Here is a 27,803-nt window from a genome sequence, read left to right on the forward strand (position 1 = left end):
GGGGTCTACATGAGGGTGCAGAGAAGAGGCAGTAGTGCCTGCAGGCTCTGCAAAGCTCCCTGCTAGCTGCAGACCTGCCAGAACATCCCTTTGACTTCCAGCAAAAAGCAGCCAGTCCCTGGCCTAAACTCATGAAGAAAGGAGCAAGTATGTTCTGGGATGAAACTGGCAATTTCTTGTGGTCCATCTTGGGCTTCCAGTGAATGCACATTATTTTGGTGTTAAAGGGAAAACCAGGGTGGGTGCAAAGCTGTGCTAACGGGTGTTGAGAGGTGGCTGGGTGATGGGTGTCCTGTGGCTGGGCAGCATCAGCTGTCAGACCCCAGGGACAGCTGAGTGTGCAGCATGATGGAGATTTGTTACCTGTGGCTTTGGTCCAGCAAGGGAATGTTGCTGATGTCACTTGTCTTTAACAGTCCTTGGGATGTCCTTAGAGTGAAAGGTGCCTGTTGGGGTTGGGAGCAGAGCACTGAAGAGCCTCTGTCCCATCCATGGAGGTGTCATCACCTCTGCACCTCCCCTGCTTGATGTCCAGGTTTGCAAAGGCTGTGCTCACTGTTGCTGGGATTCAGCTGCCCACAGGTGACAGAGCTGACTGGGTTTGGCTTGTCAGAAGCACAGGAGTAGTAGAGGCTGGCTTGGTTTGGGGCAAGCAGGGCCTCAAAAACCCAAGAAGGGCATTAGTAGAGCTTTATCTTCAAGCACTGTTAAGTCACAGGTATATCTGACAACTGGGGATAGTGTTTGCTGAGACCTTTTGGGACAGCAGCGTCCCTGCCCACGCTCCCTAGGGTGTTTCATTTCAACTATTTCTGTTAACGCTCTGCCAGGCAAATGGCTGGAGGAGGATGCAGTATGCACAAAGCTCCTGGCCTTGGAGGAGGTGCTTTGGTGGGGAGGGGACCACCTCCAGCTGCCGGGGATGAGCAGACTGGAGAGATGTCTGACAACGGGGCAGGCTGGGACTGGCTTGCAAAAGCCACACTATCCTCCCACGGGTGTTTAGGTAAATAACTGGCTGTGCCCATCATGTGCTCAGGCTGCTGGAGAGCACCAGTCACTGCCACGGCAAAGGGGGTTTCACATCTCCCTGCGCTGAGGAGCTTGTGGAGTGAGCTCTGGGAACGGCAGGGGCATGAGCCGGCTCGCTGCAGGGTCGGAAGGCAGGACACGTACCTCTCAGCTGATTTCCCCAGAGCCAAACAGCCCAGCACCCCTCATGCTCTGTCTCCCGAAACACCAGATGTGCAGCCAGATCAGGGCAGGGGGTGGATTTTCAGACCTGGCAGCCGCCCGGGCCGGCCGGGGCGGGTGTCCCAGGGGAGCCCCGGGGAGCCCCGCACGGGGCCGGGCTGGCTGCGGGCACAGCTCGGGGCAGGGCACGGGATCCTGCCGCTGGTGATGGGCCAAGTGGTGGCAGAACCCCCGGGGGGGCTGGCGTGAGCAGGAGATGACACAGAGCACGTGTCCCTTGAGAAACTCCTGCAGCCTCTGGAGACAGGGCCAGGGAACCGCCGCTGCAGCCGCCGGGGCTCGGCAGCCTCTGAGGGGCCCGGGCCGACCCGCCCCGGGGCAGGGCCGGGGGCAGCTCAGCCCCGCAGCTCCCGCCGGGGCTCAGGGCTCCGCTTCCAGCGCCGGGGGCGAAGGGTGCGGGGCCGGGGCCGCCCAACGCCGCGGCTGCCCCGCCCGGCCCGGCCCGGCCCCGCCGCGGGGAGGAGCCGCCGGCCCGGCCCGGCCCGGCCCTTCCGGCGGCGATGGCGGTGCCGGTGCCGGTGCCGGTGCCGGCCGGGCCCGGGGCAGGGGCAGGGACAGGCCGGCCGCGGGCCCTGGCCGCCCGCTCGCCCGTGGACTACATGAGCATCACCAGCTTCCCGCGGCTGCCCGAGGAGGAGGCGGGCGGCCCCCGCGCCCGGAAGGAGGAGGACGCGTTCCTGGGCGAGCAGGACACGGGTGAGGGGCGGTAGCCGAGCCCCCCGCGGCCCCGCATGCCCCCTCGGGCTCCCCGGTGCCCCCCGGGGGCTCCTCAGCGGCTCCTCCCCGGTTCCTCCCGCCCGCTCGGCCGAGCCCGGAGCCGGCAGGACCCGGCGGCCCCTCCCGCGGGTGCGGCGGGAATAAAGTCAGGGGGTCCCTGGATCCGTGGGAAAACCCTTTGCCTGCTGTTCATCGCTTCCTTCGCCAGGGCCGAGGCCAACGCCTTTTCTCGGCCGGGTCGTGCCTCTCCAGGCAGCCCTGCCCTCGGCGCTGCCCCCGGGGCCCGCGTCCCGCCGGGCCCGGCCCCTCGCCCTTCTCGCCCTTCTCGCCCTTCTCGCCCTTCTCGCCCTTCTCGCCCTTCTCGCCCTTCTCGCCCTTCTCGCCCCGCACCCTCCTGTGCTTGAGGGCGAAGCTGCCGCGGGCGGGTCCGGGGGAGGCAGGAGCGGGTGCGGGGCGCCCGGGGCTGCGGTCTCGGCCCCCGGGGGCCGCAGGTTGGGGCTGCAGGGGCTGCTGCTCTCGGGCCGCCGGGAAACGGGCTCGTCTGACGCTGCTTGGGTGTTGCAAAAGGCATCTGTGCTTCTCAGTGCCGTGTGACCTGCCAGGGTGGCAGAGAGGGAGCCCAGACCGTAGGTTTCTACCGCCCAGAGGATGTCGTTAAACGGAGGAAGCCCCTTTGTGGGGTCAGCGCTGGGGACAGACCCCCAGGGGACTGGAGGGTCCCACATCGCAGCAGCTGCCAGAGCCCGCGAGCATCTCCAGTCCCTGCTGTCCCCTCCAGAGCTGAGGTGGCCCTGGCTCCCCAAAGCGCTGGTTCCCTTGGGAAGCAAGGTCTCCTTCACAGCCCCCAGAAGGGTTTGGTGGCTTCTCTTTCCAGCATGGATGTTGGTGATGGGACAGGCAGCTGTGTGTTGGCCTCGCAGGCTGCTCGTCGTGCTCGGTGCTCCTGACTGACCCCGTTCCCAAACCACAGCCCTGCTGTCCCCACACAGCACAGGGGTGACAGAGACTAAGTGACTTTTCCAGGGCTGTGTGGGACATTGTTACCGAGAACGAAGGGACTCCTGCGTGGTGGGAGAGGCCACCCTGGAAGTCTGTGGCCTGTCCTCTGCTGTGGTTGCTCCCTGGATGTTCATGTTCCCTTGTGCTGGGCTGGCCTGTCACCAGTGCTGCAGGAGCAGCACGGAGGGACAGTGTCCTGGAGGGCTCAGGCAGAGGGTCCCAGCTCACTCCTTGCTGTTTCTCCACTGCTGGGGCTGGTGCCCTGCTGTGGGGTGCCCAGGGCTGTTTCCCTCCCCCGTGGCATCCCCTGCCTGCCCTACAGCCCCCAGCCAGTCCTCTGCCCACACGCTGCAGGCCCAGCTCACTGCCGTGGGGGGCTCAGAGGTGCAGGCTGGGGAACCAGAGCCTGTCCCAGTCGTGCTCCTAAATCACGGAGGGGATGAAGCTCACCCTAAGGGGATTCCCTGCTTGGAGGGGGGTTTAGTCCTGGTTGCAGCATTGCTGAAATCACCATATGAGGAAGGGCTGAGAGAGCTGGGCTGGTCAGCCCAGAGAAAAAGAGACTTGGGGGGGGTTCTCATCAATGCTTGTAAATATCACAAGGGTGGGTGTCAGGAGGATGGGACCAGACTCTTTTCAGCAGTGTCCAGTGACAGGACAAGGGGCAGTGGGCACAAACTGGAACACAAACTTCTTCCCTGTGAGGGTAACGGAGCCCTGGGACAGGCTGCCCAGACAGGCTGTGGAGTCCCCATCTCCAGAGACACTGGAAGCCCACCTGGACATGATCCTGTGGGATCTGCTGTAGGTGATCCTGCCCAAGAGGGGGGTTGGACTAGATGATCTGCAGAGGTCTCTTCCAAAGCCAAACACTCTGTGATTCTGTGTGATTCTGTACATTAGAACTCCCCATCTGACCCCAGGAGAGCTGAAGCTGCAGCCAGGAGGGCATTAAGTCACATCAGGGATAGGGCTGGCAGTCCCCAGGGAGGTGCTGCCTGCCAGGGCAGAAGGAGAGGCCCAGCCCCGCAGACGTGGGGTTTCCTTCTCCTTTGTCCCTTACCCCAAACCTGGGAAACATCCCCTGAGTGGAGGGAAAAGCTTCTCATCTTTTTCACTCAGTGCTCCTCTTCTTCCCATCGTAGATGCATGGGGCACTGCAGCCCCCCCCCCGAATTAATCCAGGAAACCTGGCTGATGCCCTGAGCCTCTTGGTCCTGTTCAGTGGTCTGCAGGGACAAGCATGTCCCCATGGCTGCCCCAGCAGCTCTGGATGCCCAGCAGTGTCACCTCAGGGCACGCTCTGCCACACAGGCAGCAACTGGTGCAGGCAGAGATCCGAGGCATCTTTCAGAGCAAGAAAAACTTCTTCATCCTGCTGAGCATTGTTTGCTGTCTGGTGGATGCCTGGCAAAGCCCTGCTCCGTTGTCTTGCCATCTCAGAGCTGGGTGTCTGGTGAGCAGCTCGAGTTCACAGGGCCCTTCATCAGCTGGAGGAAGCAAGAAAGGAAAGCTGAGCAGGTGGATGCCCAGAGGCCCAGTTTTCAGGTTTGCTCCTCTCTGCCCCTGCTTTGCCATGCTTCTGTAGAGGAATTTCCTGTGCCCAGGCCACACATTTTGCTTTGCTTCTATCTTGCTGAGGTGCTGTAGTGCAAGCATAGCTCCAAAGAAAGCTGCTGGATTGAAAAAAAATAATATTTTTATTTTAATATCTATTTAATATAATTTTATCTTAATATCTATTGTGTCCGGTTCTGGGCTCCCAGTTCAAGAAGGACAGGGATCTACTTGAGAGAGTCCAAGGGAGGCTGCAAGGATGATGAAGGGACTGGAACACCTGCCTGATGAGGAAAGGCTGAGAGACCTGGGGCTGTTCAGTCTAGAGAGGAGAAGACTGAGGGGGGATCTAATGAATGTCTATCAATACATGAGGGCATCAAGAAGGCAGGGACAAGCTCTTGTCACTTGTGCCCTGTGAAAGGACGAGGGGCAGTGGATTCAAACTGGAGCCCAGGAAGTTCCACCTCAACATGAGGAAGAACTTCTGTACTGTGAGGGTGACAGAGCCCTGGGACAGGCTGCCCAGAGAGGCTGTGGAGTCTCCTTCTCTGGAGACTTTCCAGACCTGTCTGGATGCCTTTCTGAGTGACCTGCCCTAGTTTTGGTCCTGCTCTGGCAGGGGGGTTGGACTCGATGATCTTCACAGGTCCCTTCCAACACCCAACATTCTGTGATTCTGTGATCTTCACATCCTCTTCTTCAGTCCTGCTGCATCTCAGAGACCTGTTTGCTAGTCAGTGCTGAGTTAAGGACCCATCCAAACAGAGCAGTAGTGGGGCCTGTCACTGAAGACTGATTAATGTACTGAAATGGAGAAAAATCCAAGGGGTTTCAGCCCCTCTTAATCTCCAGGGAAGTCAGTCTGGAAAAACTAAAGCTAAAGGAAGGGATCAGTAAAATGACCTAAAACAGCATCAGAGCTAGAAAGTCCCTTGAGAGCTGGGATCAATGGGGAAGGGAAGGGTCAGGGTATAATGTTCATGCTGGGTAAACACTGCAACAAGAGCCCCATGTTGCTCAATAACTAACACCTGTTTTCTCCCTGCTGCCCACAAAGACCCAGACTCCTTCCTGAAGTCTGCGCGTCTCCAGCGCCTGCCCTCGTCCTCCTCAGAGATGGGCAGCCAGGACGTGTCCCCTCTCCGGGAGACCAGCAAGGACCCTTTCTCTGGGGACTGCAGCTGCTGGCAGGATGGGCTGACTGTCATCATCACTGCCTGCCTCACCTTCGCCATGGGTGTCACGGTGGCCTTGATCATGCAGATCTATTTTGGGGACCCTCAGGTAAGACAAAAGTGACTTTGCAGTTGGGTTTTGGCTCTGGAAATGGGAGGCACTCCTTAACTTTCCTCTTGGCTAGCAGTTTAGTGGGGTACGTGCTGGTGTCAGCAAGACCCTGGGTGCTGAGTCTGGATGAGATTCCACCCCAGATTGCACCAAAAGCATCTTCCTGAGGCTGGGGGCTGTGCTCTCAGCGCCAGCCCCACAGCCAGGGCATGGGGGGCTGTGCCCAGCAGCTTTGGGGGTGCTGCCAGGGGTCCTTGGGCAGCCCTGCTGCTATGCCTCCAGCTGTGATTTGAGCCAGATGTGAATGTTTTCAGAAAGCAATCCTTAGTTAAGCAGTAGGTGTCTTTCATATATCTCCGCTTGGAGAGACTTTTATGCCCAGGCTCATCTCTGGAAGGATCAAGGTCCTCCAGGACCAAGCAGGGGAATAGCTGAAAACAGAGCTGAACCTCCTGCTCACCTGTCCCATGGACCAGTGCCAGATTGCAGAGCAAAAGCAGCATGGCCATGGGCTCAGACCTTCCTGCAGAACATCTGCCAGGGACTGCAGCCCAAGAAGGGCTGAGGGCAGCCAGCAGTCCCCATCGTCTTCTCCACGTGCCTCCTGGTTTGAGCCAGCTTGAAAACAATGTTATTGATTTTTTTTTTTCCCTTCAGTAAGCTTTGCCCAGAAGGGTGGTGGTACCTTCGAGTGGATGTGGAACAGATTTGCTTTTCATGCAATGAGTTGCTGCCTCACTGGCACGTAAAAGCACCAGGCGGAGTGGTGTGTCCCCAGGCTGCAGGGGGCGGTGCTGCAGGGGTGCGGTGCTGCAGGGGGCTGTGCTGCAGGGGGGCTGTGCTGCAGGGGGGCGGTGCTGCAGGGTGCGGTGCTGCAGGGGGCTGTGCTGCAGGGGGGCGGTGCTGCAGGGGGCGGTGCTGCAGGGTGCGGTGCTGCAGGGGTGCGGTGCTGCAGGGGGGCGGTGCTGCAGGGTGCGGTGCTGCAGGGGGCTGTGCTGCAGGATGCGGTGCTGCAGAGGGCGGTGCTGCAGGATGCGGTGCTGCAGGGGGCGGTGCTGCAGGGGGCGGTGCCGCAGGGGTGCGGTGCTGCAGGGTGCGGTGCTGCAGGGTGCGGTGCTGCAGGGGGCTGTGCTGCAGGGGGGCTGTTCTGCAGGGTGCGGTGCTGCAGGACGCGGTGCTGCAGGGGGGCTGTGCTGCAGGGGGGCTGTGCTGCAGGGGGGCTGTGCTGCAGGGGGGCTGTGCTGCAGGGTGCGGTGCTGCAGGGGGCGGTGCTGCAGGGGGGCTGTGCTGCAGGGGTGCGGTGCTGCAGGGGGCTGTGCTGCAGGGGGGCGGTGCTGCAGGATGCGGTGCTGCAGGGGGCGGTGCTGCAGGGTGCGGTGCTGCAGGGGGCGGTGCTGCAGGGGGGCTGTGCTGCAGGGGGGCTGTGCTGCAGGGGTGCGGTGCTGCAGGGGGGCGGTGCTGCAGGGTGCGGTGTTGCAGGGGGGCGGTGCTGCAGGGTGCGGTGCTGCAGGGGGCTGTGCTGCAGGATGCGGTGCTGCAGGGATGCGGTGCTGCAGGGGGCGGTGCTGCAGGGGGCGGTGCTGCAGGGGGCTGTGCTGCAGAGGGGCGGTGCTGCAGGGGGCGGTGCTGCAGGGTGCGGTGCTGCAGGGGGCTGTGCTGCAGGATGCGGTGCTGCAGGGGGGCTGTGCTGCAGGGGGCGGTGCCGCAGGGGTGCGGTGCTGCAGGGTGCGGTGCTGCAGGGGGGCGGTGCTGCAGGGTGCGGTGCTGCAGGGGGGCTGTTCTGCAGGGTGCGGTGCTGCAGGGTGCGGTGCTGCAGGGGGGCGGTGCTGCAGGGTGCGGTGCTGCAGAGTGCGGTGCCGCAGGGGGGCTGTGCCACGCAGCCCCCTTGGTGGCCCTGCTGGACGGGCCAGTCCTGCGCACCAGCCTGACATGGCCCTTTGCGCTTCCCCAGGCCACTCCGGCTCATGCTGCGGTGCTGCAGTTTGTACCACAGGCTCAAACCGAACCTCCTAAAGCCCCCTGTGACTGCAGGAGCACGGGAGGGGCCCGAGCCGCGGTGCTGCGGGGAAGCTGCGTTCCTGGCAGCGCTTCCCAGCGCCCGCGGTGCCAGCGTGTGTCACCCCCTGCTCTTCAGGATGAGTCCCACCCTGCTCGGGGGGTGTGGACGACAGGGCGAGACGTGGCTCGCCGAGCCCGGCGTGTGCCGCGGGAAGCCGGCCGAGCTGCTGGGCAGGGCTGCGGGGCGGCCGCGGGGAGCGGGGCGGGCTCGGGGACGTTCTCCTCGCAGCCCAAGATGCCGCTCAGGCTCGGGCAGGGTGCTGGCCTCAGGCTGCGGGGGCCTCAGGGCTGGGGAGGCTGTGCCGGGGCCGGTTCCACAGGTCCGAGCGCTGTCCCCGCAGGTCTCGCCGCGGGGCGCGGTGGTGACGGAGGCTCCGCGCTGCGCCGCGCTGGGCCGGGCCGTGCTGGGCGCGCCGGGCTCCTCGGTGGACGCGGCCATCGCCTCGGCCCTCTGCGCGGGAGTCGTCAACCCCCACAGCTCGGGGATCGGCGGGTGAGTGCTGCCCGCTCGCCCGGGGCTGGCATCGGCCCCCGGCCCCCTGCGGGGCTGCCCCTGGCCCGACCCCCGCTGGGCCGCGACTGCCCGGGGACGGGGACCCCTCCCCGGGGACCCGCAGGGAGAAGCTGGGCCTGCCGTCGTGGCTGCTGCGGAAGGAGTGTTCTGCAGAGAGGGATGAGGTGCCCACAGGCTGCCTAGCCCCTCTGCCAGGGGCTTGCAGCGCCCCAGCCCCAAGTGCTTTCAGAGACCGAGAGCCTCCCTCCCTCCCTCCCCTCGCTGTGCTCCTGTGTGCCTGCTGAGCCCGGCCTGGCTCTGGGCCGGGCGCCGAGGTGCTGGGGGGTGCCCTCCTCCCAGCCCTCCTCCCCACATCCAGCGAGCCTGGTGCTCTTGGCTCGGCAGGAGGTCTCAGGAGCGTTGCATAAAATGCTGCCACCTGATAGCTTCTCCAGGCTGCCCCACCGGTTCCCGCTGTAAGCAAAACCCTTCTTTGGTTGCAAAACTGCTTGGATTAAAAATAAAATCCCAGACAGTCCCAGCACAGCAGTGGAACAGAGCCAGCGGCCCCTGGCCAGGCTGGCAGGAACAGCCCAGCCTTGCCTCAGGCTCAGCACATCGAGCTGCTCCCTGGGGAAGGGCAGCAGCGTTCCCTGTCACTGCTGGGGACCCTGGCACAGCGGGACTGGCCCCAGCCCCAGTGGCATCTGAACTCCTCGTTTTGGCTTGAAGGCAGCATCTGCTGCAGGGCCAGCCTGTGTGTGCCCTGACCCCCGTCTCGCTGCAGGGGTGGGGTGATGCTGGTCCACGACATCCGCAAGAACAGGAGCTGGGTGATCGACTTCCGTGAGGTGGCTCCCCTGGGCATCCCCCTGGAGGTGGATCTGCAGAACGACAGCAGGGTGAGGACCAGTGTCGCGCGGCTGACCCTTCCAGGGCTGCAGCTGGCTGATGTCTCCAGCTCTCCTCTCCCTGCCGCTCTTGGGCCAAGGGGGAGGTGGCAGGGGAAGCAACAGGAGGCCTGTCCCACCATGGGAGATCCCTGGCCCTACAGACATGGAGAGTCCAGGGAAAAGGCTTCTTTGGCAATGCCAAAATGCCTGGAAACTGCAGGTCTTGGGGAGTAAGGAGGCATGGCCCTCTGGCAGTGGGGAGCCAGGAGAACAAGAGTGCTAGGAAGGAGCACAAACCTGTGTCCTTCTGCTGAGTTATTTCTCCTGACAAAACTGGTTTGAGACCAGGATTTAATTTGCCTCTTTACTTCCAAAAACTTTTACTCCCAAAAACTTTTACTCCCTGAGTGTGTCACTACAGACCCTCTTCCCCTCCCCTAAAGATAGGCAGACACTTTCCATGTCAACATGAGTTGTATCTCCTTGATTCACTGTCAGGGACCATGTCCTCATGGGAAGGAGACTATTGTTCCATTTCACCCTTCCTATTCTACAGCCAGGTCTGCTCGTGGGGGTGCCAGGCATGATTCAAGGAATGCACCAGGCACACCAGCTGTACGGCAGGTAAGACATGAGGCTGGCACGGGCTGGCTGGTCTTGTCCTGCACAGACTGTGCCCTGTGACCCTGCATCCTCAGACCTTCTTCTCAGCCACCAGTCAGAACCATTAGCTAAGGGTGCTGGGAGGCTTGTGTTGGAAAGTCATTGGTGCTTCATTGAGCAAAATGAATAATTCAGCTCAGTCAAGTTTTCTGCAAAGCAAAATTTTGGCCAATGAGACAGACAATAACTGTTCCCTTAGCAATAGGCACATAACTTTTCATGCAGGTCTGTGCACTTTCATCCTGTCCTTAGCTGGACCCTGAGAAGTGTGGCTGTCCTTGATGCCCTGTTGGGACAGCAAGGGAGGGATCTGAATGACTGGTTTAGGACTGGGGCCTGTCTTGAGATTTTGCTCCAGAGATGGCCCTTTCCCTGTCCTTGCACTGGCTTCCCTCTCTGGTGCACATCGTGGAGCTCTGAGATGATCCTGCTAAAAAGAAACAACCCACTGGAAGCTCTGTGCTCCTTTTGGCCACCTCTGGCCCTGGCTTGGTCTTTTGGGAGCCCCCTGCCCGCGGAGGCGAGCCCAGTGCTTGCTCCCCAGCTCCCTGCCCTGCTGAGCTCCTCAGGCACGTTTCTGCTTGTCCTTTCTCCTTTGACAGGCTCCCCTGGTCCAAGCTGCTGGGCCTTGCAGCTGGTGTTGCCCAGGAGGGGTTTAATGTCACACATGATTTGGGTGAGTGCTCGTTGGGAAGCCAGGGGTGGCTGCTCCGCTCAGAGGAGCACGCGGGCCATGGTGCTGGGTGCAAGGCAGCTGGGGATGGAGATGGTTATTCCTGGGAAGTTAGGGCTCTTTGGGCCTGGAGATGGATGGTGTTGGGAGCTGAGTAAGGTGTGAGCTGCCACAAGGGGACAGTGTGATGGCAGCAAAACTAGAGCCCTTTCCCAGGGCAAGGTCAGAGCAGCCCAAGCTGGGCAGCTGCCAGGGCCAGACAGGGCTGGACGTTGGGCTTCCTTTGGGTGTCCTCCCAGCTCTAATGGGTGCAGGATCCAGCCTCCTGCTAGTTTTCAAGTAGGGCAAGAGGCCACAGCAGGTCTCCAGCACCCCCACCAGGTGTTCAGTGGCTCCAGGCCCCCTCTGTGTTCCAGCACATGGAATCACAGAATGCGTTGGGTTGGAAGGGGCCTCCTTTAAAGGTCATCTAGTCCAATCTCCCTCCAGTGAGCAGGGACCTCTTTAACTACCAAGTTGCTCAAATCCCCATCAAGCCTGACCTTGAATTTTACCTGGGATGGGGCCTCCATCCCCTCTCTTGGCAACTTGGGCCAGTGTTTCACCACCCTCGTAGTACTGAACTTCTTCCTAATGTCTAATCTAAATCTACCCTGCTCTAGTTTAAGACCATTTGCCCTCATCCTATCACTGCAGACCCTTGTAAACAGTCCAGTCCCTCCCCAGCTTTCCTGGAGCCCCTTCAGGCACTGGAAGGTGCTCTAAGGTCTCCCTGGAGCCTTCTCTTCTCGAGGCTGAACACCCCAACTCTCCCAGCCTGTCTCCAGAGCAGAGCTGCTCCAGCCCTTGGATCATCTTCATGGTCTCCTCTGGACCCTGTCCAACAGCTCCATGTCCTTCTTGTGTTGAGGGCTCCAGAGCTGGACACAGTGCTCCAGGTGGGGTCTCATGAGAGCAGAGCAGAGGTCTGCATGTCCTTCCCCTTCTCTTCCACAGCCAAAGCCATAAGTGAACTGAAGGACCTGAAGTACTCGGACAGATTTCAGGAGATCTTCCTGCCAGGTGGCCAGCCCCTGCTGCCTGGCATGTTCATCAGGCGCCCGGACCTCGCGGCCCTCCTGGAGCTGGTGGGGGCAGAAGGGACATCAGCTTTCTACAGTGGCAACTTGACCCAGGAGATGATCTCTGAGGTGAGACACCCCATGTCTTCCGCAGCACAACCTGGGCTGGGGCTGCCACCTGCCATGTCACCTGTTTCAGGAGACAGCCTGGAGATAAGCCACAGCCAGGTGTCAGCACAATGATGGGGACAACTGCATGGAGCCTCCTTTCCTATCCCTGTCCCTGCCACTGCAGTGGCTTGAGTGACACAAGGTCACTTCCACAGCCTGCAGAAGTGTAACCTCCATTTCCTCTATAACCAGGACAGGCTGGTTTTTCAAAGGCAAAAGTGTCTCAATTTCAAGCCCCCGTTGGGTGGCAGCCCCTTTTTCCCCATGAAGAAAAGTGCCCCACTGCCATGGAGCAAGTGTTGTTAAATGGGACTGTAAGATACAGACTCCAAGGTGGTTTAAAAATAAAACTCTGAGCTTTGTGAGCAGATGATCAGCCAGGGTTGGTCCCACTGAGGGTTACCCCAGTTTAGGTCCTGTTGTTAGAGGTGCTCTGGAAAAATTTGGTGGCACCATTTTTCCCTACCAGCGTGGTTCAAGTGATGCACCTCCAGCATGTCAGCAGTGATCTGGAACGGGCTGATTCAGCTCAAGCCTTAGACAATTGTGAACTCTGTGTTTGGAAACCTTCTCCTATGGTTCACCTGGACCACAGCAGAGGTGGAGAACGAGGAGCAGGACAAGCCCCAAGCTTGTGGTGCATCTGCACAGCTAAACCCTGCTGCATCACCCTGTTCCCCTGACTTGAGGGCTGCTGCAAGGAAGCACAAGCTCTCTGTGGAGGTCCAGGGTTGCAAAACCAAAGACCCTGGCAAGTTTTGGGGTCAAATGTGCAATTCCAGCTGTGGTTGCAGAGCAGAGCAAAGTGCTGACTTCCCACACTGCTTCTTTTTCCAGCAAAGAGAAGGCACTGATGTGGTGAAACCAAGTAAAGCTCCAAAACATCCAGCCCCTTTGTTTCCATCCCACAGCAGGAAGGCACAGGAGCAAGAACAAAGTGCTCTCTGGGGAATCTGAGGGTGTTAGCAGCATGGGGCTGACCAGGCCTTCTCCCCTTCCTGTGCTGTTGAGCTCTTCCTGCCCCACTTCCCACTGCTTCTCCCAGGCTTTCTGCTGAGCCAGGGAGCCAGCTCTGGGCATGGGCACCTGCCTGCTCATCCCAGCTCCTGGGTTCAACCTGACTTGGTCCTGGGGGCTGCTCTGGGAAGGGAGCAGGGATCCCAAGCAGGGGCTCCATCTTCATTTGCAGCTTTGGGCTGGTTAGACATGCTGCCCTCCACAACATGTCCTGCATTTTAGCTTTCCTTCTCCAGTGATTCATCCATTTCAGCCAGAGAAGGAGTTTTCTTGCCAAGTTGGCTGGCTGGTTTAGAAACCAGAGCAGTTACTTGTTCTTGCCCGTTTTTGGATGGAAATCCAGAGGACTCATAGCAGCAACACACCCAAGGAGGACCTCTCACCAGGTTGTTGTGTAGCTTCTCCTGGGTGGAAACAAGGAGTTGGCCCATGAGCACAGGAGCACCCGTGTGCTGACTGACACTACCTACTTCAGGGGATTTTAAGGCCAGCAGAATGCAGTCATGATGGTCCTACCTGATCTCCATCATGACTCAATCACAGAAGACCTGCAGTAGAGGGAATTATCTTTACTGTGTCAGTGAAAATCACCAAGCCCAGTAAATTGTACCCCTGGGAGAGCATTAAAGAAAAGAGAATGACCAAGGGTTCAGCAGACCCACTATCACCTAAAATAATTTAAAATAGGGTGGGAATAGGTCTGGTGGAGATCCCTAGTGATGGTGACCTGCTACACCCAGGTTCCTTCTGTTCTGGTTCCAGATATGTCTTTTATCCTGGCAGCATTCAAAGGCTTCATACCCTTCAACATACTCATCCTTGGCAGGCAGGGCAGAGGAGGCTGTGAGGCAGTGCCAGTCCTCACGGGGAGGCAGAACGTCCTCAGAGAACCCATGGGGTGGGTGAGCTTTGGGAGGTGAGCTGCAGAGCCTTCCAGGGGTGCTGAGTGGTGAGCCAGGCCACCGAGGCCACGAAAGCACAGATCTTCAGGGCTTGGTGAGGAACCTGGCAGTCGTTTGGGAATCTCAATGGCATTTGTTTGACACTGTGGCTTGTGTGTGTTCATCTGGGCCAGTGTGAGGCACACAGGCAGCCTTGGCCCAGCCCCCTCAGCCCGTGCTGCTTTGCTGTCCTCTGTAGGTCCACAGCTATGGGGGAGTCTTGGTGGAGGAAGACTTCAGCAATTACAGTGCCACGGTGGAGGATCCTGTCCACACAGTCTATCAAGGTGAGACCTGACCATTCAACTCCAGTTAAAAGGTTGCTTCACCTGCCAAGAGGTGGCCACAGGATTCAACAAGTGTTGAAGTCAAAGCTGCACTGAAGCACCTGCAGAAAAGCCCCCCAGGGAGTTTCCTGCTCTTGCCTCCTGGGACTGATGTGTTGTAGGCAGCTCAGGAAGCTCTCAGCAATCAGGGCCTGGATTTTCCCTGAGGCTGACTGAGGTGTTTGGATACAAGTGTGCAAGTGTAAAGGTGCAACATGATCACGTGCTGATGCCATCTCTAGGCAGAAGCTGGTCCATAGGCTAGTGCCTACGTCTGAAGACAGTTCCCCAAGTTGATCTACAAGGGTGAAAAACTTCCTTGGATGCAAAAAGTTGCTAAAATCTCATTCTTTTCCAGAAATCCCTGTGCTTACTCTCCTTCTAGCTGTAATGTTGCAAGTCCATTTTGTCTCTTTTCTTCTGTCCTGCATTCCAGAAACCAACCAGCCAACCAAAAACAACTGAATTTCAGATGTAAAAAACCATCTCACTGTGGGTGTCCTGCACCCCTCAGAAAGAAACAGAAAGACACAACATGAATGTTTTGGGAAATCCTTTTCAAATCATGTTGCTTTCCATTATGTCCCCTCAAAGCTGGAAAGGCTGTCCTGTCCTCAAGGACAAGCTTATGGAAAAGCATTGTAACTGGGCAGTATCTGGCAAAAAGCAGCTTCATTTCTCTCTTCTTCCCTCCACAGGTCATCTTGTGTTCAGTCCCCCACCTCCACATGCAGGTCCTGCTCTGATCACAGCCCTGAACATCCTCGAGGGCTTTAACATCTCAAGTCAAGTGTCCAGGGGGAATGTCTTGCACTGGATGGCAGAGGTAAGAGGAGGTTCAACATTTGGCTGAATTTCTGGTGCTGCCAGCAAATATTTTATTGATTCCTTGGTTGGATGAAGGTGTTTGTGGGTAATTCCTGGAGGAGAATGAGCAAATAGACTGCTAAGGTGTAAATGAGAGCTGTGCTGCTGCCTCAGGTAGGTGCAGATGCTGGAGCCTCCTGCTCAGCTGAGCTCTTTCTTGCTTAGGCAGAGCTTTTGCAGAAGAACAGACTGTGGCTTTTGTCCATTTCTTGTGTGCAGTCATCTCTGCAGAATGACCCACAGCAGCTGAGGGTGGTTCTATCTATTTTCTCCACCTCTTGTGCTCAAGAGGCCCTGGGGTGGTTCCAGAGCACTGGAGGGTCAGCCCTGGGATGCTGCAGACAGAAACCTACATGTGGCAACGACAAGGGAAACAGACCCAGGACATTATATATGTTTTTAAAACCTAAAGCCAACCTCATGATCCCAGTGGTCCAGATCATGGTTTGTTCAGTGTTTAGGGCTGTCAGCCCTACAAAACATTGCAGCTTCCTAGGAAGCCAACCAAGCCAGGGCTCAGTTCCCTGCCCTCTAAGTAGAGCTGTCCTCTTAGATGTTTGACAGACCCACAGCTGGGTTTTACCAGCTGGGAATTTTAAGCAGGTATGTAACCACCTCTTGTACCAGACAGGACAGTGGGTACTTGGCAGTTGCAAAAATGCACCAGCTGGAAGTGCTACACTCTGCAGATGGCTGAGCACGTGGCTGAGCTTCAGTGGAAGGGCAGCACCTGATGGTCCAGCCCTGGGACAGCCCTGGCCAGGATGCCTGAACCTGTGCCTGCAGGGTGGGCACTCCTTGTTTCAGTGGAGCTCTTCCCTGGCCACCAAGCCTCTTGCACATCCTCTCTATGCCATGGTGGTCAGGTGAGTGTTTCATGGATTAACTTCTCCAGAAGTTAATAATGTTCTATGCTGTACATCAGAAGAAATGATGCACTTCAAGAGGAGTTGTTGATTGATGGAACATACCAGAACAGAAGTCACATCCAGCTGTCTGCCTGCAGGGTAATGTACTGTCTTCAACTTTGAATGAACATGGCAAGACCTACAAGCTGGAAGTCCAGTGGGTTTCTGCTAGGCATGAGTTGGCTTGATGGAAGAGCACATTTTCCCCCTTGTGATTATCCTCTGGCTGAGCACTGTAAAACCAGGGCTGGATAAACCAGATCTTTTGAAATTGCATCTTATTTTCCCATTTTTTCACGGGCTGGCTCAGGCAGGGTTTTGCACGTAGGAGAAACCAGATCCCTTCCTCTTTTTAAACCATAATTCCCTCAAGTGAGCTGGAACTAACACTTTCTGTTCAGACACTTTAGATGACTTAGAGTGGGAGCGTGGGGAGCAGCTGATGAGTATCATAGACTCAGACTCGTAGGGGTTGGAAGGGACCTCTGATGATCATCAAGTCCAACCCTCCTGCTGCAGCAGGAACACCCAGGGCAGGTCACACAGGAATGTGTCCAGATGGGTCTTGAAAGTCTCCAGAGAAGGAGCCTCCACCACCTCTCTGGGCAGCCTGTCCCAGGGCTCTGTCACCCTCACAGGAAAAGTTTCTCCTCGTGTTGAGGTGAAACTCCCTGTGTTGTCACTTGGTGCCATTTTCCCTTGTCCTATCACAGGCATCTCTGAGCAGAGACTGGACTGTTCTTGACACCCACCCATCTGATACTTGTAGACATTAATCAGGTCCCCCCTCAGTCTTCTCAAGACTGAACAGCCCCAGGTCTCTCAGCCTTTTCTCATCAGGCAGGTGTTCCAGTCCCTTCACCGTCCTTGTAGCCTCCCTTGGACTCTCTCCAGTAGATCCCTGGCCCTCTTGAACTGGGGAGCCCAGAACTGGACACAACACTCCAAGTGAGGTCTCACCAGGGCCGAGTAGAGGGGCAGGAGAACCTCCCTTGACCTGCTGGACACACTGTTCTTAATACATCCCAAGATACTATTGGCTCTCTTGGCCACAAGGGCACATTGCTGTCCCATGGATCACTTGTCCATCAAGACCCCAAGATCCTTCTCCATGGGGCTTTTTTTCTAGCAGGTCAACCTCTAATCTATACTGGTGGGTGGTGCATTTTCTCCCCAGGTGCAGGAGGACTCTGCACTTGCTCTTGTTGAACCTCATGAGGTTCATCTTTGCCCAGCTCTCCAGCCTGTCCAGATCTCACTGAATGGCTGCTCAGCCTTCAGGTGCATCAGCCAGTCCTCCCAGCTTGGTGTCATCAGCAAACTTGCTGAGGACACACTCCATCCTCTAATCCAGGTCATTGATGAAGATGTTGAATAAGACTGGGCCTAGTACTGCCCCCTGGGGAACACCACTAGTCACAGGTCTCCAACTGGACTCTGAGTAGTTCAGCTCCTCTCTCCTCTGCTGTGTCCATGGAGCTGCCATCCAGAGACAACCGCAAGCCCAGGACCCACTGTCCCCCTGGGCTTCAGTGTGAGCTCTGTTGTTGTGGTGACCCCTCAGGGGTGGAAATAGAAAGTTAGAGGCATCCTGGTGACCCTATCTGCCCACTGGCAGTGCAGCTGAAGCACTGAGCTGGGTTGAGCAGCTGGTCCAGGCACCTTCCACCTCCTACCAACACTGCTGGATATGCTCAGCTCTCCCAGCACAGTTTGCCAGGTCAAACTGGTGTCCTTTGGTGCCCATACCCACGTGTACCAGCCCTTTGCACTGAGGTATTCCCAGGACCAGGCTTTTAGACATTTTTCTTCATGGGCTTGAGCCCAGGAGACCAGATACCTCTTGCTGTTTGGAGGATCAGAAGTTGTGTTTCCAAAGCCACATAAATGTATTTCTCTCTTTCTTCCTTTCTCTCTCTGTGTTCAATTTAGACATTAAGAATAGCCCTGACTCTAGCTAGCCACCTGGGAGACCCATCTGATGATGTGTCCATCACTCATGCTGCAGAAGACATGGTGAGGTAGGTCTGAGCCGGACAGGGACGGTGGCAGTTGCAAGGTGTGTGGTTTGGGCATCATTCCTGGATTTGCTCTTTTCAGTGCACAGGGGCACCTGAGGTTTTTCTGCTCTGTCTCACTGAGTCTGTGCTTGAGTGTCCTCCTAGGGCTCACTTTTCCACAAGGATCACAGCTGATACCACGAGGCTCTGGGGCTGGGATGTGGAATGTGCTCACACAGAGTTTTTCCTGGAGCCAGCTTGATCTTGAGGGTTCCTCCCACTTTCTCACCCCTCTAAATATTTCTTCTCAGCAGGATTTCTTCTCAGGCCATCCACGTGGTCATGACCACACATGCAAGTTTCTGGCTCTCCCTTCCCCATCATGGGGCTCAGTGCCTTTGCAGGACGACCAGACATGGGAGAGGACAGGCCTGGGGCTTCAGCCCAGCCTCCCACCTCAGGGCCAGCTTTAGCCACAGTTGGTGGCCAGAGCTGGACCTGACTTGCCCTCCTCCTGGAGGACGTGGCATTCAGCTGTGTGGTGCCACTCCTTGTCCATCAGGGTGAACTTACCTGACAGCCTGGGAGGGCCATGGCACTGGCTCTCTGTGCAGGCTGGGCCATTGGTCTCCTTCCATGGGGTGGAGCAGAGGAGCTGCCCATCCTCAGTGCCAGTCCCTCAGGGAGACACCGCCAGTAGCCATGGAGATGTATCCCAAGGAGAGACCAAGAGGTGTGTGGCTTCCTGGGCTTATGGCTTTCTGTCCTCTTTCTCCCCCTCATGGCTGCAGTAAAGCAGAAGCTAATGTCCTGCGCCAGCTGATTAATGACTCCCAGTCCTTCTCCGACCTCCACATGCCTCACTTCTCTCTTGAGAGTGAACCTGCTGCCAGCCAGGTCCTTGTCATGGGACCTGATGACTTCATTGTTGCCGTTGTGAGGTAAAGGATTTACTTCTTCCCTCCACAATGTACTCAGAGGGTGGGAGCAGGGAGAAGAAACCAGGTTCAGGAGGACAGGCTGGGACCAGACCTGGAGCAGCCCCACTGCCCTGTCCCAGTTAGTCCTACGACCAGAGGAATGGGGAAGACAGGGTGGAGATGTGTGAGCTGGTGCTGCTCTGCCCTGTGCAGCCCTGCAGCCCTCAGAGTGACACGTGCCTGGATTGGCCTGAATCTGCTCCCTGGAGAAGAGGTGGTGGCCAAATCTAAGGACTGGTGAGGGCATGGAGACAGATCCACCACCTAGAGGGGAATCGTTAGACACAGGGAGGGACTGAGCTGCTGTCACCCACATGGTTCCTGCCCCTAAGGACATGGAGGCTTTCACTTCTCACATCCAGCCAGCCCTAAAGAACTACCAAAAAGTCTCTGTCCAGCCAAGATGGGACAGGAAATTGGAGCCCTGAAGCCTCCAGGCACACAACCAGTCTCTGGGAGGAATTTTATGCTACTTCTTTTTGTTTCTTTTCAGTTCTCTGAATCGTCCCTTTGGCAGTGGAATAATAACACCCTCTGGAGTCCTCCTGAACAGCCAGATGTTGGACTTCTCCTGGCAAAATAAAACAATGAACAACTCCATTCCCAGGCTGGTAATTTGAGCTGTACCATTTTTTTCAATTTTATTCTCCTCTCCATAGCAGGGAGGCTATTTAATATCTTCTTAATAACTGAGAGACAACAGGCTGTAGGAAGCTCCTGTCTTTTCACTATGAGCTGCAGAAACAGTAAAAAGAGGCTTCACATGGGTCAGTTATCATTATAATACAGTTCTATCAAATCATAGAATCATTAAGGTTGGAAAAGACTTTTAAGATCATCAAGTCCAACCGTCTGCCCTACAACCCCCAACCACTAAACCATCTCCTGAAACACCATCTCTGCCTGTTTTTTTAGTACCTCCAGGGCTGGACATCTACCCTACCTATTCTTTCTGCAGTCCAGATGCACATTAAAGCAACTGTCATTTGCTGTGGACCTGAATTAAGGATGGTCTTTCTGAATTGCTGCTCTGCAGGTTTAAAAGTAACAGATAGTGGAAGAAAAATCTTCAGGCCTTGGAAAGAAATGATTACAGACCAGTACTGATGGGTTCCAGTGCTGCCTTGTTGTTTCTTCTTCTTGTAAAACCATCCCACTTCACTGCGTTGGTGCTTTAGGAGTGGGTGAATGACTCCATGTACCTTTTGGGAAAGAGAACCAGGGTGTGAGATGGGATGGATCCTGTTAATGGCAGAGACCATTAGCACAGCAGGGAGGATGTCAGCCTTGCAAAACTGCACCAGTGCCATTGCTGGCTGAAGCATAAAGAGAAAGAAATTCATAGAATCATGGAATCTCAGACTGGTTTGGATTGGAAGGGACCTTAAAACTCATTTTGGGTTTGCCCTGTCATGGGCAGGGACACCTCCCACCAGCCCAGGCTGCTCCAAGCCCCATCCAACCTGCCCTTCAACACTGCCAGGGATGGGGCAGCCACAGCGTTTCTGCCCAACCTGGGCCAGGGTCTCACCACCCTCACAGTGAAGAATTCCCTCCTAATGTCTCACCTAAATCTCCCCTCTTCCTGTTTTAAGCCATTCCCCCTTGTCCCCTCACTACATGCCCCTGTGAAAAGTTCCTCCCCAGCTTTCTCTCTGTTCACCTGCATAGTCTGAGCAGCAGCAAAGCTTCAGTTGCCTTGTTGAAATTCTTTGGCCTGTCTTTTCTTCAACTGCAGCAAAATCTCCTTCGGCCTCAGAAGCGGCCACTGTCGTTCCTGCTGCCCACCATCGTGCGCCCTTCCCAGGGCATGTGTGGGACATACCTGTGTCTGGGAGCCAACAATGGGGACAGAGCCCTGAGCAGCCTCGTGCAGGTCAGTCTGTCCCCCACAGGGCAGCCCTTGGGCTCAGTGCTGAGCAGTGTCCCCTCCTGCACCTCAGGCTTTCCAGTCCAAACATCCCAGGCTGCATTGAAACTGGTGGCCACTAGTTCCACACATTTGGTTTTTCACATCTCCAGGAGCTGCCAGTTTACTTCTCTTGCACCTTTCCTGGTGGCACCACTTATGATTGTAGAGGAAAAGCATCTTGGCAAAATCTGTAATGGTTTTGTGTCACCCTAATACCTGTTCAAAGCTTAAGGATCATTAGGGGGGGAAAAAAGGACCATTTTGTATTCAGAGAATTGAAGGAGACTGGCAGCCCTGTGGCCCTCTTTCCTAGGAAAAGCTCTATTCCCAACTGAATTCTCCCTGCTCACCACTGACTATAAATTGGGCAGCTCCTCCTAATTTATGATTTGTAATGAGAGGAATTACTTGCTTACAGCTTGATTGCCTGCACAACAGCAGCTACAAAGAAAGGCACAACTCAAGTCTGCTCCCATTTTCCTTACCTTTTGGAAGGCAAATACAGAGCAAAACTAAAGGCAGCCATTGCTTCCTAAATGCTTTGTTTGGAGAAGTCATGTGCTGAGCTTTTGGCTGTGGCAAACAGGTGTTTAGAGATTACCTCATATTCTGGACACACAACTCTCCTAATTTAGCAGGAACTACATGAAAAAAAGCCCATGCAGTCCTGAAAAGGTGCTGCTCACCATTAGTAAACAGGCTGTATTTCAAGGGTCTCTTTGGATTGCAAAACCCTGCCTTAGTTCATGCAGTTTGGTAAATGGTTCAAAATCTGCTTTGGCTGCTGCTTCTGTAGATGTTAGAGGATGTTGGATCCATGTTGGATCCATGACCAGGATGTTAGGGAAGTTGGCTTCTCTTGTTCTCATTCCTTTTTTTGTTATCAGGGCTCTTTTCTTCTCTTGCAGGTTTTGGTAAATGTTTTAACATTCAACAAGAACCTGAGTGAAAGTTTGTCCCTTGGTCGACTTCACCCACAGCTTCAGTCCCACACCTTGCAGGTTGACAGTGAGTATGGACACTGGGCTGGTGCTGCCCACAGTGTAGCCTGGTGAGAAAAGGAGCAGGATCTTTTTGGCAGGCTGCTGTCAAAGTCCAACAGCCCAGTGCAGTCTCACCGTGTTCTAGGGTGGCCAGTGGGTGCAGAGGGTTTTGGGGAAGACAAAAAGTGGCAACTTTGCTTCTTCAAAGCTTGGAGCCCTTGCTGAGCCTTGGCCTCTCCCCCTTGCCTTGAAAATGCTCCCTGACCCCTCCAACACCACTGTCCAGACTCTTTCAGGTGCTTCTCCCCAACCCTCTCTCTACCCAACTCACCTCCTGGCAGCAGCCTTGTCCTGTCCTTAAAACCTTTTGGCAATCTGAGGATTCCCAAAACCTGGGTATCCTCAGAACCTTTGAGGTTACTCATATAAACATGTTTGCAACCACAGCTTCACCAAGACAAAAGCTGGCAGAACTTCCTACACTTTTCTTATCTCTGCCATAAAATATGTTACTTCATTTTCCAGTCTGTGTCCCTTAACTCCACCAGCTGTGGAGAAGACAAGGCTCATGGCACAGCTTGTAGCTTGACAGAGCTGGAAATGCAGCATCAGTGCTGATGCTCTGGTCTGCAGACTGCACTGCCAGCTCTTCTTGTTGCAAGTCTTGGTCTGTTTGGTATTTCTCACAAAGCCTCATACCTTCACTAAGTGACCAAAAGTGAAATTGGGTTCTCATTTCACACTAAAGAGCCACATTTTCCAGGTCTTCTCATTTCAGAGTAAAACCTAAAAGTGTGTGGCAGGTGTGATCCACAGGCATGAACTAGAGTGTTATAAAAACAAATGCAAAACTTCAGAAGGTCCTAATTGTGTATTTGGACATTTGGCATCAACAAGATCTATGCAACAGATCTGCAATGTGTGTATCTCAGACACTGGGGGGTTCTGTGTGCCTGCTTGGTTCATCCAGCTGCATCCCCAGCTTCATGTCCTCAGGCACTTCTATTCATACAGAAATTACAAAGCCCCTCATCAACAAAATAAAAGCAGAAGAGCAAGTAACCTAAGGCAGATGGCTGGAAGATGGAGACATATGTGAAGGGGACATTGGAAGCTTTATCACAGAGCTTGTCATCTGGCAGCTTGTTTTACTGTCAGTTTTGACCTGCCTTGCATCTTGTTTTGACTAATAACTCTTAATGCTATTAATTGTAACTGAGCTCTTCAGAGTAGGGACTGCCTGGTGTTCTGTAAGCAGAATAACCACAAAAGCTGCCAACAACGGGGTTTTCCCTTGTCCTACATCTCTAAAAGGTCTCCAAAGCCCCTCATTTGCTTGGCTGCTGGGAGCTGGAAGTGGGCTGCTCGGAGCAGGGAGTGCTGCTCCTCAACCCTTGGCTCACCCGGGCTGGGACACCTTTGGAAGGGGCTACAGGCCATTCCCTTCTCACTGGAGATCCCAACAGGGTTAGGGCAGAGCTTTCTATCAAGGGCAACTGGTTTCAGTTACAAACTCCTCTTTTAAAACCCCTACAGGTGAGTTCCCTGAAGAAGATGTTGAATTTCTTGTAGCCAGGGGCCATCGAGTGGATAGAGTCAAGGTGGTCTCCTTAGTGCACGGGGCCAGGAGAACCAATAGCTTCATCATTGGCCTGAAGGACCCCAGGAGCACAGATGCTGCAGGAGCCACGATACTGTAGCACCTCCCAGCTGTCATGGTCACTGAAGAAGACTTCGGGCAAGTGGACCCCAGTGATGTGCATGTTCTGAACGTCCCTCCCCCATCCCCAGGGCTGGAGCCCTGCTGAGCAGACTTGCTGCATTCCCCACCCTGGACCACACCAGAGGGCTCAGCAGCACCAACATGCAGCTCTTTAGTTATTTTTCTTTTCTTTTAAAATGATTTTAATTACGAGCAGCCCCGTCCTCATGACAGGACTGCAAGGAGCAAACTTCCCTTTTCTTTTTGCAGAGTCCTGCTGATAATTTCAGTCTTTTCAAAAAGCCAAATTCTAGCCAGCATTTCATTTTAGTGAAAAGGAAGAAACAGGTGATGATGATACTGTCATCTTCTCTCCATGTCTTCCCCAAGTTCAGTCAATGCATCTGGTGTAGGCCAGTAATTCATACTAGGTGCCTGTAGCTGGAATATCAGGGAGTCCTTTCATGCCCCAGAGCCTCCTGTTCCTTTTCTCACATTGCTGCATACCTTGAATTTTGGGAGTAAATCTTTGGAATCAAATGGCTGTGCAGTCTCACGGACAGTCTGGTTTTGTAACCAGAGCAGCGGTCTTCAACTTCTAACAGCTTGTGGACCCTCAAGTCATTTTCTTACCCAGGTTCAGCCTCCTCTATGGTGAATTTAAACTTCGTGGTAATGAGCTTCATTTTCTTAGATACTTTTTTGGAGATGATACAGTGATACTCCACAGACTTGTAAAAATCTACAGCCCGTGGACTGAAAACCACCTGTGGAGCATTTAGGTAGGTTCAGGGCATTCCTTTCACTGCCTTATCCCAGTCTGCTCTGAAAGCCTGAACCAGCTAATCCCACACAAAGGCTTGGGATTTTCTGCTTACTAAATTCATGCCTAATATTCATACTAAATTCAGCTCCACATTTTGGTACTGGTGGATCTATTGGAAAAGCTGAAAAGAATGAGAGGAGAAGGGACGAAGAACCTCCCCAGTCTACTGAGATAATTCTCTGTCCACAGCACATAGTGCAAAATATGAGAATACTTCTGCATTTCTTAGCTGAAATAGAGTGAAGAAATAACCCCACATCTGAGAGCTGCCCCTCTTTGTTCAACCCACATTTGAACATTTCCTTCTCTTTTCACTAGCCCGTCAGACAACTGGCTCTTAAAAATTCTGGAATTTGGTAATATTCTGCTGTCTAAAACTTGGTTGTTTCTTTCAGGGTGCCAATTATGGTCACCGTACATATTATATATGTCTGCCTGCTTATAGCTGTCTTGGTCTTTCATTTGCTGATGACACTGGTCACCCCCAACCTCCCACCTGAGGGACCCATGACACCCACTGGTGGTAACGCACCCATTGCTGCCTGACACGGAGACCCTGCGGGTTGTCTGGGGTGGTCAGGGCACTATGGCAGCTAATTGGACTAATTGTTCTGCCACCTGCCAGCTGAGGACCCCGAAGCATCTTACATGAAGCCTTGCATGTGGTGCTGAGGAACGACAGAGATAGTTTTGTGCTCCACCAGAGTGCAGGCAGCCATGAGAAGAGCACAGCAGCTCCCAGGAACATCAACAGTATTTTCTGTTGCAAATGCATCAGGGGCCTCAGCTAAGAGACAGGGGAAGGACAACACTGTCTTTGAGAAGTTGTCTTCTGTGCCACCACCCTGCCCATAGGGCAAGAAGAGACTTTCTTCACTGTAGGGATGTCAGATCTATTTATTTCTTTTTCTGTCATCAGCACTTGAGTTGGTCACTGCCCAAAGCTGGAGGGTTCATAAAACTTCAGGTGTGGTGGAGCAGGTTTTGTGGGGAGGGAAGGAGGCAGTTTTGTGTGTTGAATCTCACTGTAAGAAGCTTGGGGGGTTCTGGTAGGGTGCAGCAGGGGTCAGTTCCTCAGGCACGGAGCTTTGTGGAGCAGCACAGCTGCAGTCAGTGGTCACGGCACCATCCAGTCAGTGCTTTGCATGGAATATCACAAAACACTTGAAAGACAAAATTCCTCCTTATTGACTGAATTCACCAACTCACTTTTGATGCTGGAAACTGTGTATTCATGTGGGAGTTAAAGACTCTGGTCTTGATTCAGAGGGGAACTGAAATGCCCCAAGGAGCAGTATCACAGCACTTGCTCAGAATCTTGATCTAAAGCACGTTCCAGTTGCTCTGCTGGACCACAGCCTGTGCTGGGAAAAAGAGAAAACTTAAAATGGAAGATGGGATTTAGGCCCCTCAGACATGGCCAAGAGAAGGAAAGATATTTTCAGTTATTTCCCATTTTCTGTGTTTTAAATGGCATCAGTGTAGCACAGATGCATTTGAAATGGAAACTAATCTTCTGATTGGCCCAGTGTCTCTGATCCTTTGAGTCCATCTGTTGTGATGAGATCTGATTAATGTAATGTGAGGTACCAAGAAACACCTAATGTTACCTTCTGTGCAAGGTGAGACAGACATTGTGAAATAAAGGGCCATAATCTGGAGATGTGTGTGTGCAGAGAAACTGCATCGGTTTCAGCTCAGCTACTGCTAATGTCTCACAGCTCTGATGCAGAATTTGTCTTGAAACCTTGATATGAACGAGTCGGTGAGAAGCTCAGAACACAAGGTACAAAGTGGCTGAGAAAAGCAATGAAGAAATTTCTTAAAGGAGTGAAATAAAACCAAACAAAAGAAAGGAAACAAAGAGTTACTATTGTCATCTGGAACGGGATCAGCCTGTCTCTGCCCGTGTTTATGTTGCTTCCTGTCAATGTCTCCTGGCTTTTCCATCGGGAGGAGCCGCAGCCAGGCTGTGCCTCTGAGCGTGAGCTGAGTTTGTCAGTGCTTTGCACAAAGCCTGGAGGCTGTTGCTGAGCAGAGCTCACCAGCAGAGCTTCTCCAGCACCTGCTGTGCCCGCGGTGCCCCCAGCCCTGGGTGCAGGCTGAGGCAGCTGCAGGCCCTGGGGGACACGGCTGCTCCAGCCCCTTGGCTGCACCGTCCTGTTCCCATCAGTCCGGACACCAGGAGGGGCCAGATGTGGGGCTTTTGGGTGGTTAAGCCCCAGGTGCAGGATGGGCTGGGGGTTCCCCCTGCCCTCTGCCACAGAGCAGCCCTGGGCCCCCCAGGGGCTGTCCCCCAGCCAGCAGCTCCAGCAGCTCCAGCAGCTCCAGCAGCTCCAGCATGTCCTGCTCCCTGCCTGGGGCAGCTGAGGCAGAGCAGCCACCCCAGGGCAGCAGGTGCAGGTTCCCAGTCCCCAGGGATGCTGGCCTGTGTCCCCAGGGGTGTGCTCTGAGGGGTCCCTCAGCTGGGGCAGCCAGTCCCAAAGCACCCATTCAACACCAGCAAGTCAGCTCCTGCTGGGGGGCATGGACCCACCGAGGGGCTGCTGGGTCCCTCCTGGCCAGACCATCTCACAGCCTCCTTCCACTGCTGCCCACACTCAGGCTTCCACGGACTGATCCTGGACACTGGCTCGTTGGAGAGAAAGGGAATTGGGCCTTCATTTGGTTTCATCTCCCTGAGATGAAATCTGCATCTCTATCATGAACACATAAAAAGCACTGAGGGTTTGTAAGGTTTTGCAAAGAATCAGGAGGAGCCCCATGCATCACCCAGCTATTTTCATCACAGCAGTTTTGGAAAGATCTTCCATATTTCAGTGATGGATGTCTGCATGCCATCCCTGGCAGTGCTCAAGGGCAGGTTGGATGGGGCTTGGAGCAGCCTGGGCTGGTGGGAGGTGTCCCTGCCCATGCAGGGGGGCTGGATCTAGAAGATCTTTGAGGTCCCTTCCAACCCAAACCTTCCTATGGTTCTATTCTATGATACTGGAGATCAGGCTGGAGGAGGAGGAAGTTAAATGCAGCTGGGATGAGAAGGGTTTCCTGAGGACAGAGGAAAGCATGAGGACAAGTGAGGAAGGTACTCCTTGGGTGCCAGAGTCTCTCAGCTCCCTCCTGATTCCAGCCTGCCTCAGAAGAGGAGAGCAGAGAGGCAAGGCAGGGGAATGTCCACCCTGATGCAAAGAGGAACTCGGGCCGAGACAGTGGGATGTAACAAACCTTCTTCATTCCCACCCCTGTGGGGGTGGGTGTGACAGACACCCCAGCCCCTCTTCTGACACCTCCAGGGGTCTCTGGGGCTTAGGAAGGGCTTTTCACTTCACCACAGCACACCAGAGAGGTGCTGGGCATCGTCCCCTGTCCCAGACACTGGGGAAAAAGGCCTGGGGAGAACAGCCCCTCAGCAAAGGGTTTGCTGCCACTTCTCTGCCTGCCAGGAGCAGAGCTGCAAACAAAGGAACCAACCTGCCCTGCTGGCAGCTTCCCACAGCCCAGCAGCATTTCCCTGA

The 27,803-nt window shown here is 55.1% G+C and overlaps 1 protein-coding gene across 3 annotated transcripts; it reads left to right on the plus strand.

Annotated features, from left to right (window-relative positions):
* Nucleotides 1-1,775: 1,775 nt before the first annotated feature.
* GGT7 (gamma-glutamyltransferase 7) lies at nucleotides 1,776-25,952 on the plus strand. Of its 3 annotated transcripts, none has more exons than XM_051633496.1 (16): nucleotides 1,863-1,950; nucleotides 4,116-4,518; nucleotides 5,588-5,814; nucleotides 8,217-8,368; nucleotides 9,156-9,270; nucleotides 9,818-9,885; nucleotides 10,527-10,600; nucleotides 11,594-11,787; nucleotides 13,987-14,074; nucleotides 14,812-14,939; nucleotides 17,821-17,909; nucleotides 18,680-18,829; nucleotides 19,362-19,479; nucleotides 20,607-20,744; nucleotides 21,689-21,788; nucleotides 23,300-25,952. In XM_051633496.1, exons 3-16 carry the CDS (start codon nucleotides 5,647-5,649, stop codon nucleotides 23,461-23,463), a joined length of 1,746 nt encoding a protein of 581 aa, XP_051489456.1. In that variant the 5' UTR covers nucleotides 1,863-1,950; nucleotides 4,116-4,518; nucleotides 5,588-5,646; the 3' UTR covers nucleotides 23,464-25,952. The 3 variants fall into 3 exon arrangements, with proteins under 3 accessions (XP_051489457.1, XP_051489456.1, XP_051489455.1); XM_051633495.1 differs by having other exon boundaries at nucleotides 1,883-1,950; nucleotides 2,556-4,518; XM_051633497.1 differs by lacking the exon at nucleotides 4,116-4,518 and having other exon boundaries at nucleotides 1,776-1,950.
* Nucleotides 25,953-27,803: the final 1,851 nt, after the last annotated feature.

Source organism: Apus apus, chromosome 15, assembly GCF_020740795.1.
Source record: "Apus apus isolate bApuApu2 chromosome 15, bApuApu2.pri.cur, whole genome shotgun sequence".
Taxonomy (NCBI): domain Eukaryota; kingdom Metazoa; phylum Chordata; class Aves; order Apodiformes; family Apodidae; genus Apus; species Apus apus.

Excerpts from the sequence above, each read along its gene's own strand:
- GGT7 (XM_051633497.1), top strand. The coding sequence starts at position 1,854 with ATGAGCATCACCAGCTTCCCGCGGCTGCCCGAGGAGGAGGCGGGCGGC. Across the intron at positions 8,369-9,155 it reads CACAGCTCGGGGATCGGCGG|GGGTGGGGTGATGCTGGTCC; the intron begins GTGAGTGCTGCC and ends GTCTCGCTGCAG. Across the intron at positions 17,910-18,679 it reads GCTGCAGAAGACATGGTGAG|TAAAGCAGAAGCTAATGTCC; the intron begins GTAGGTCTGAGC and ends TCATGGCTGCAG.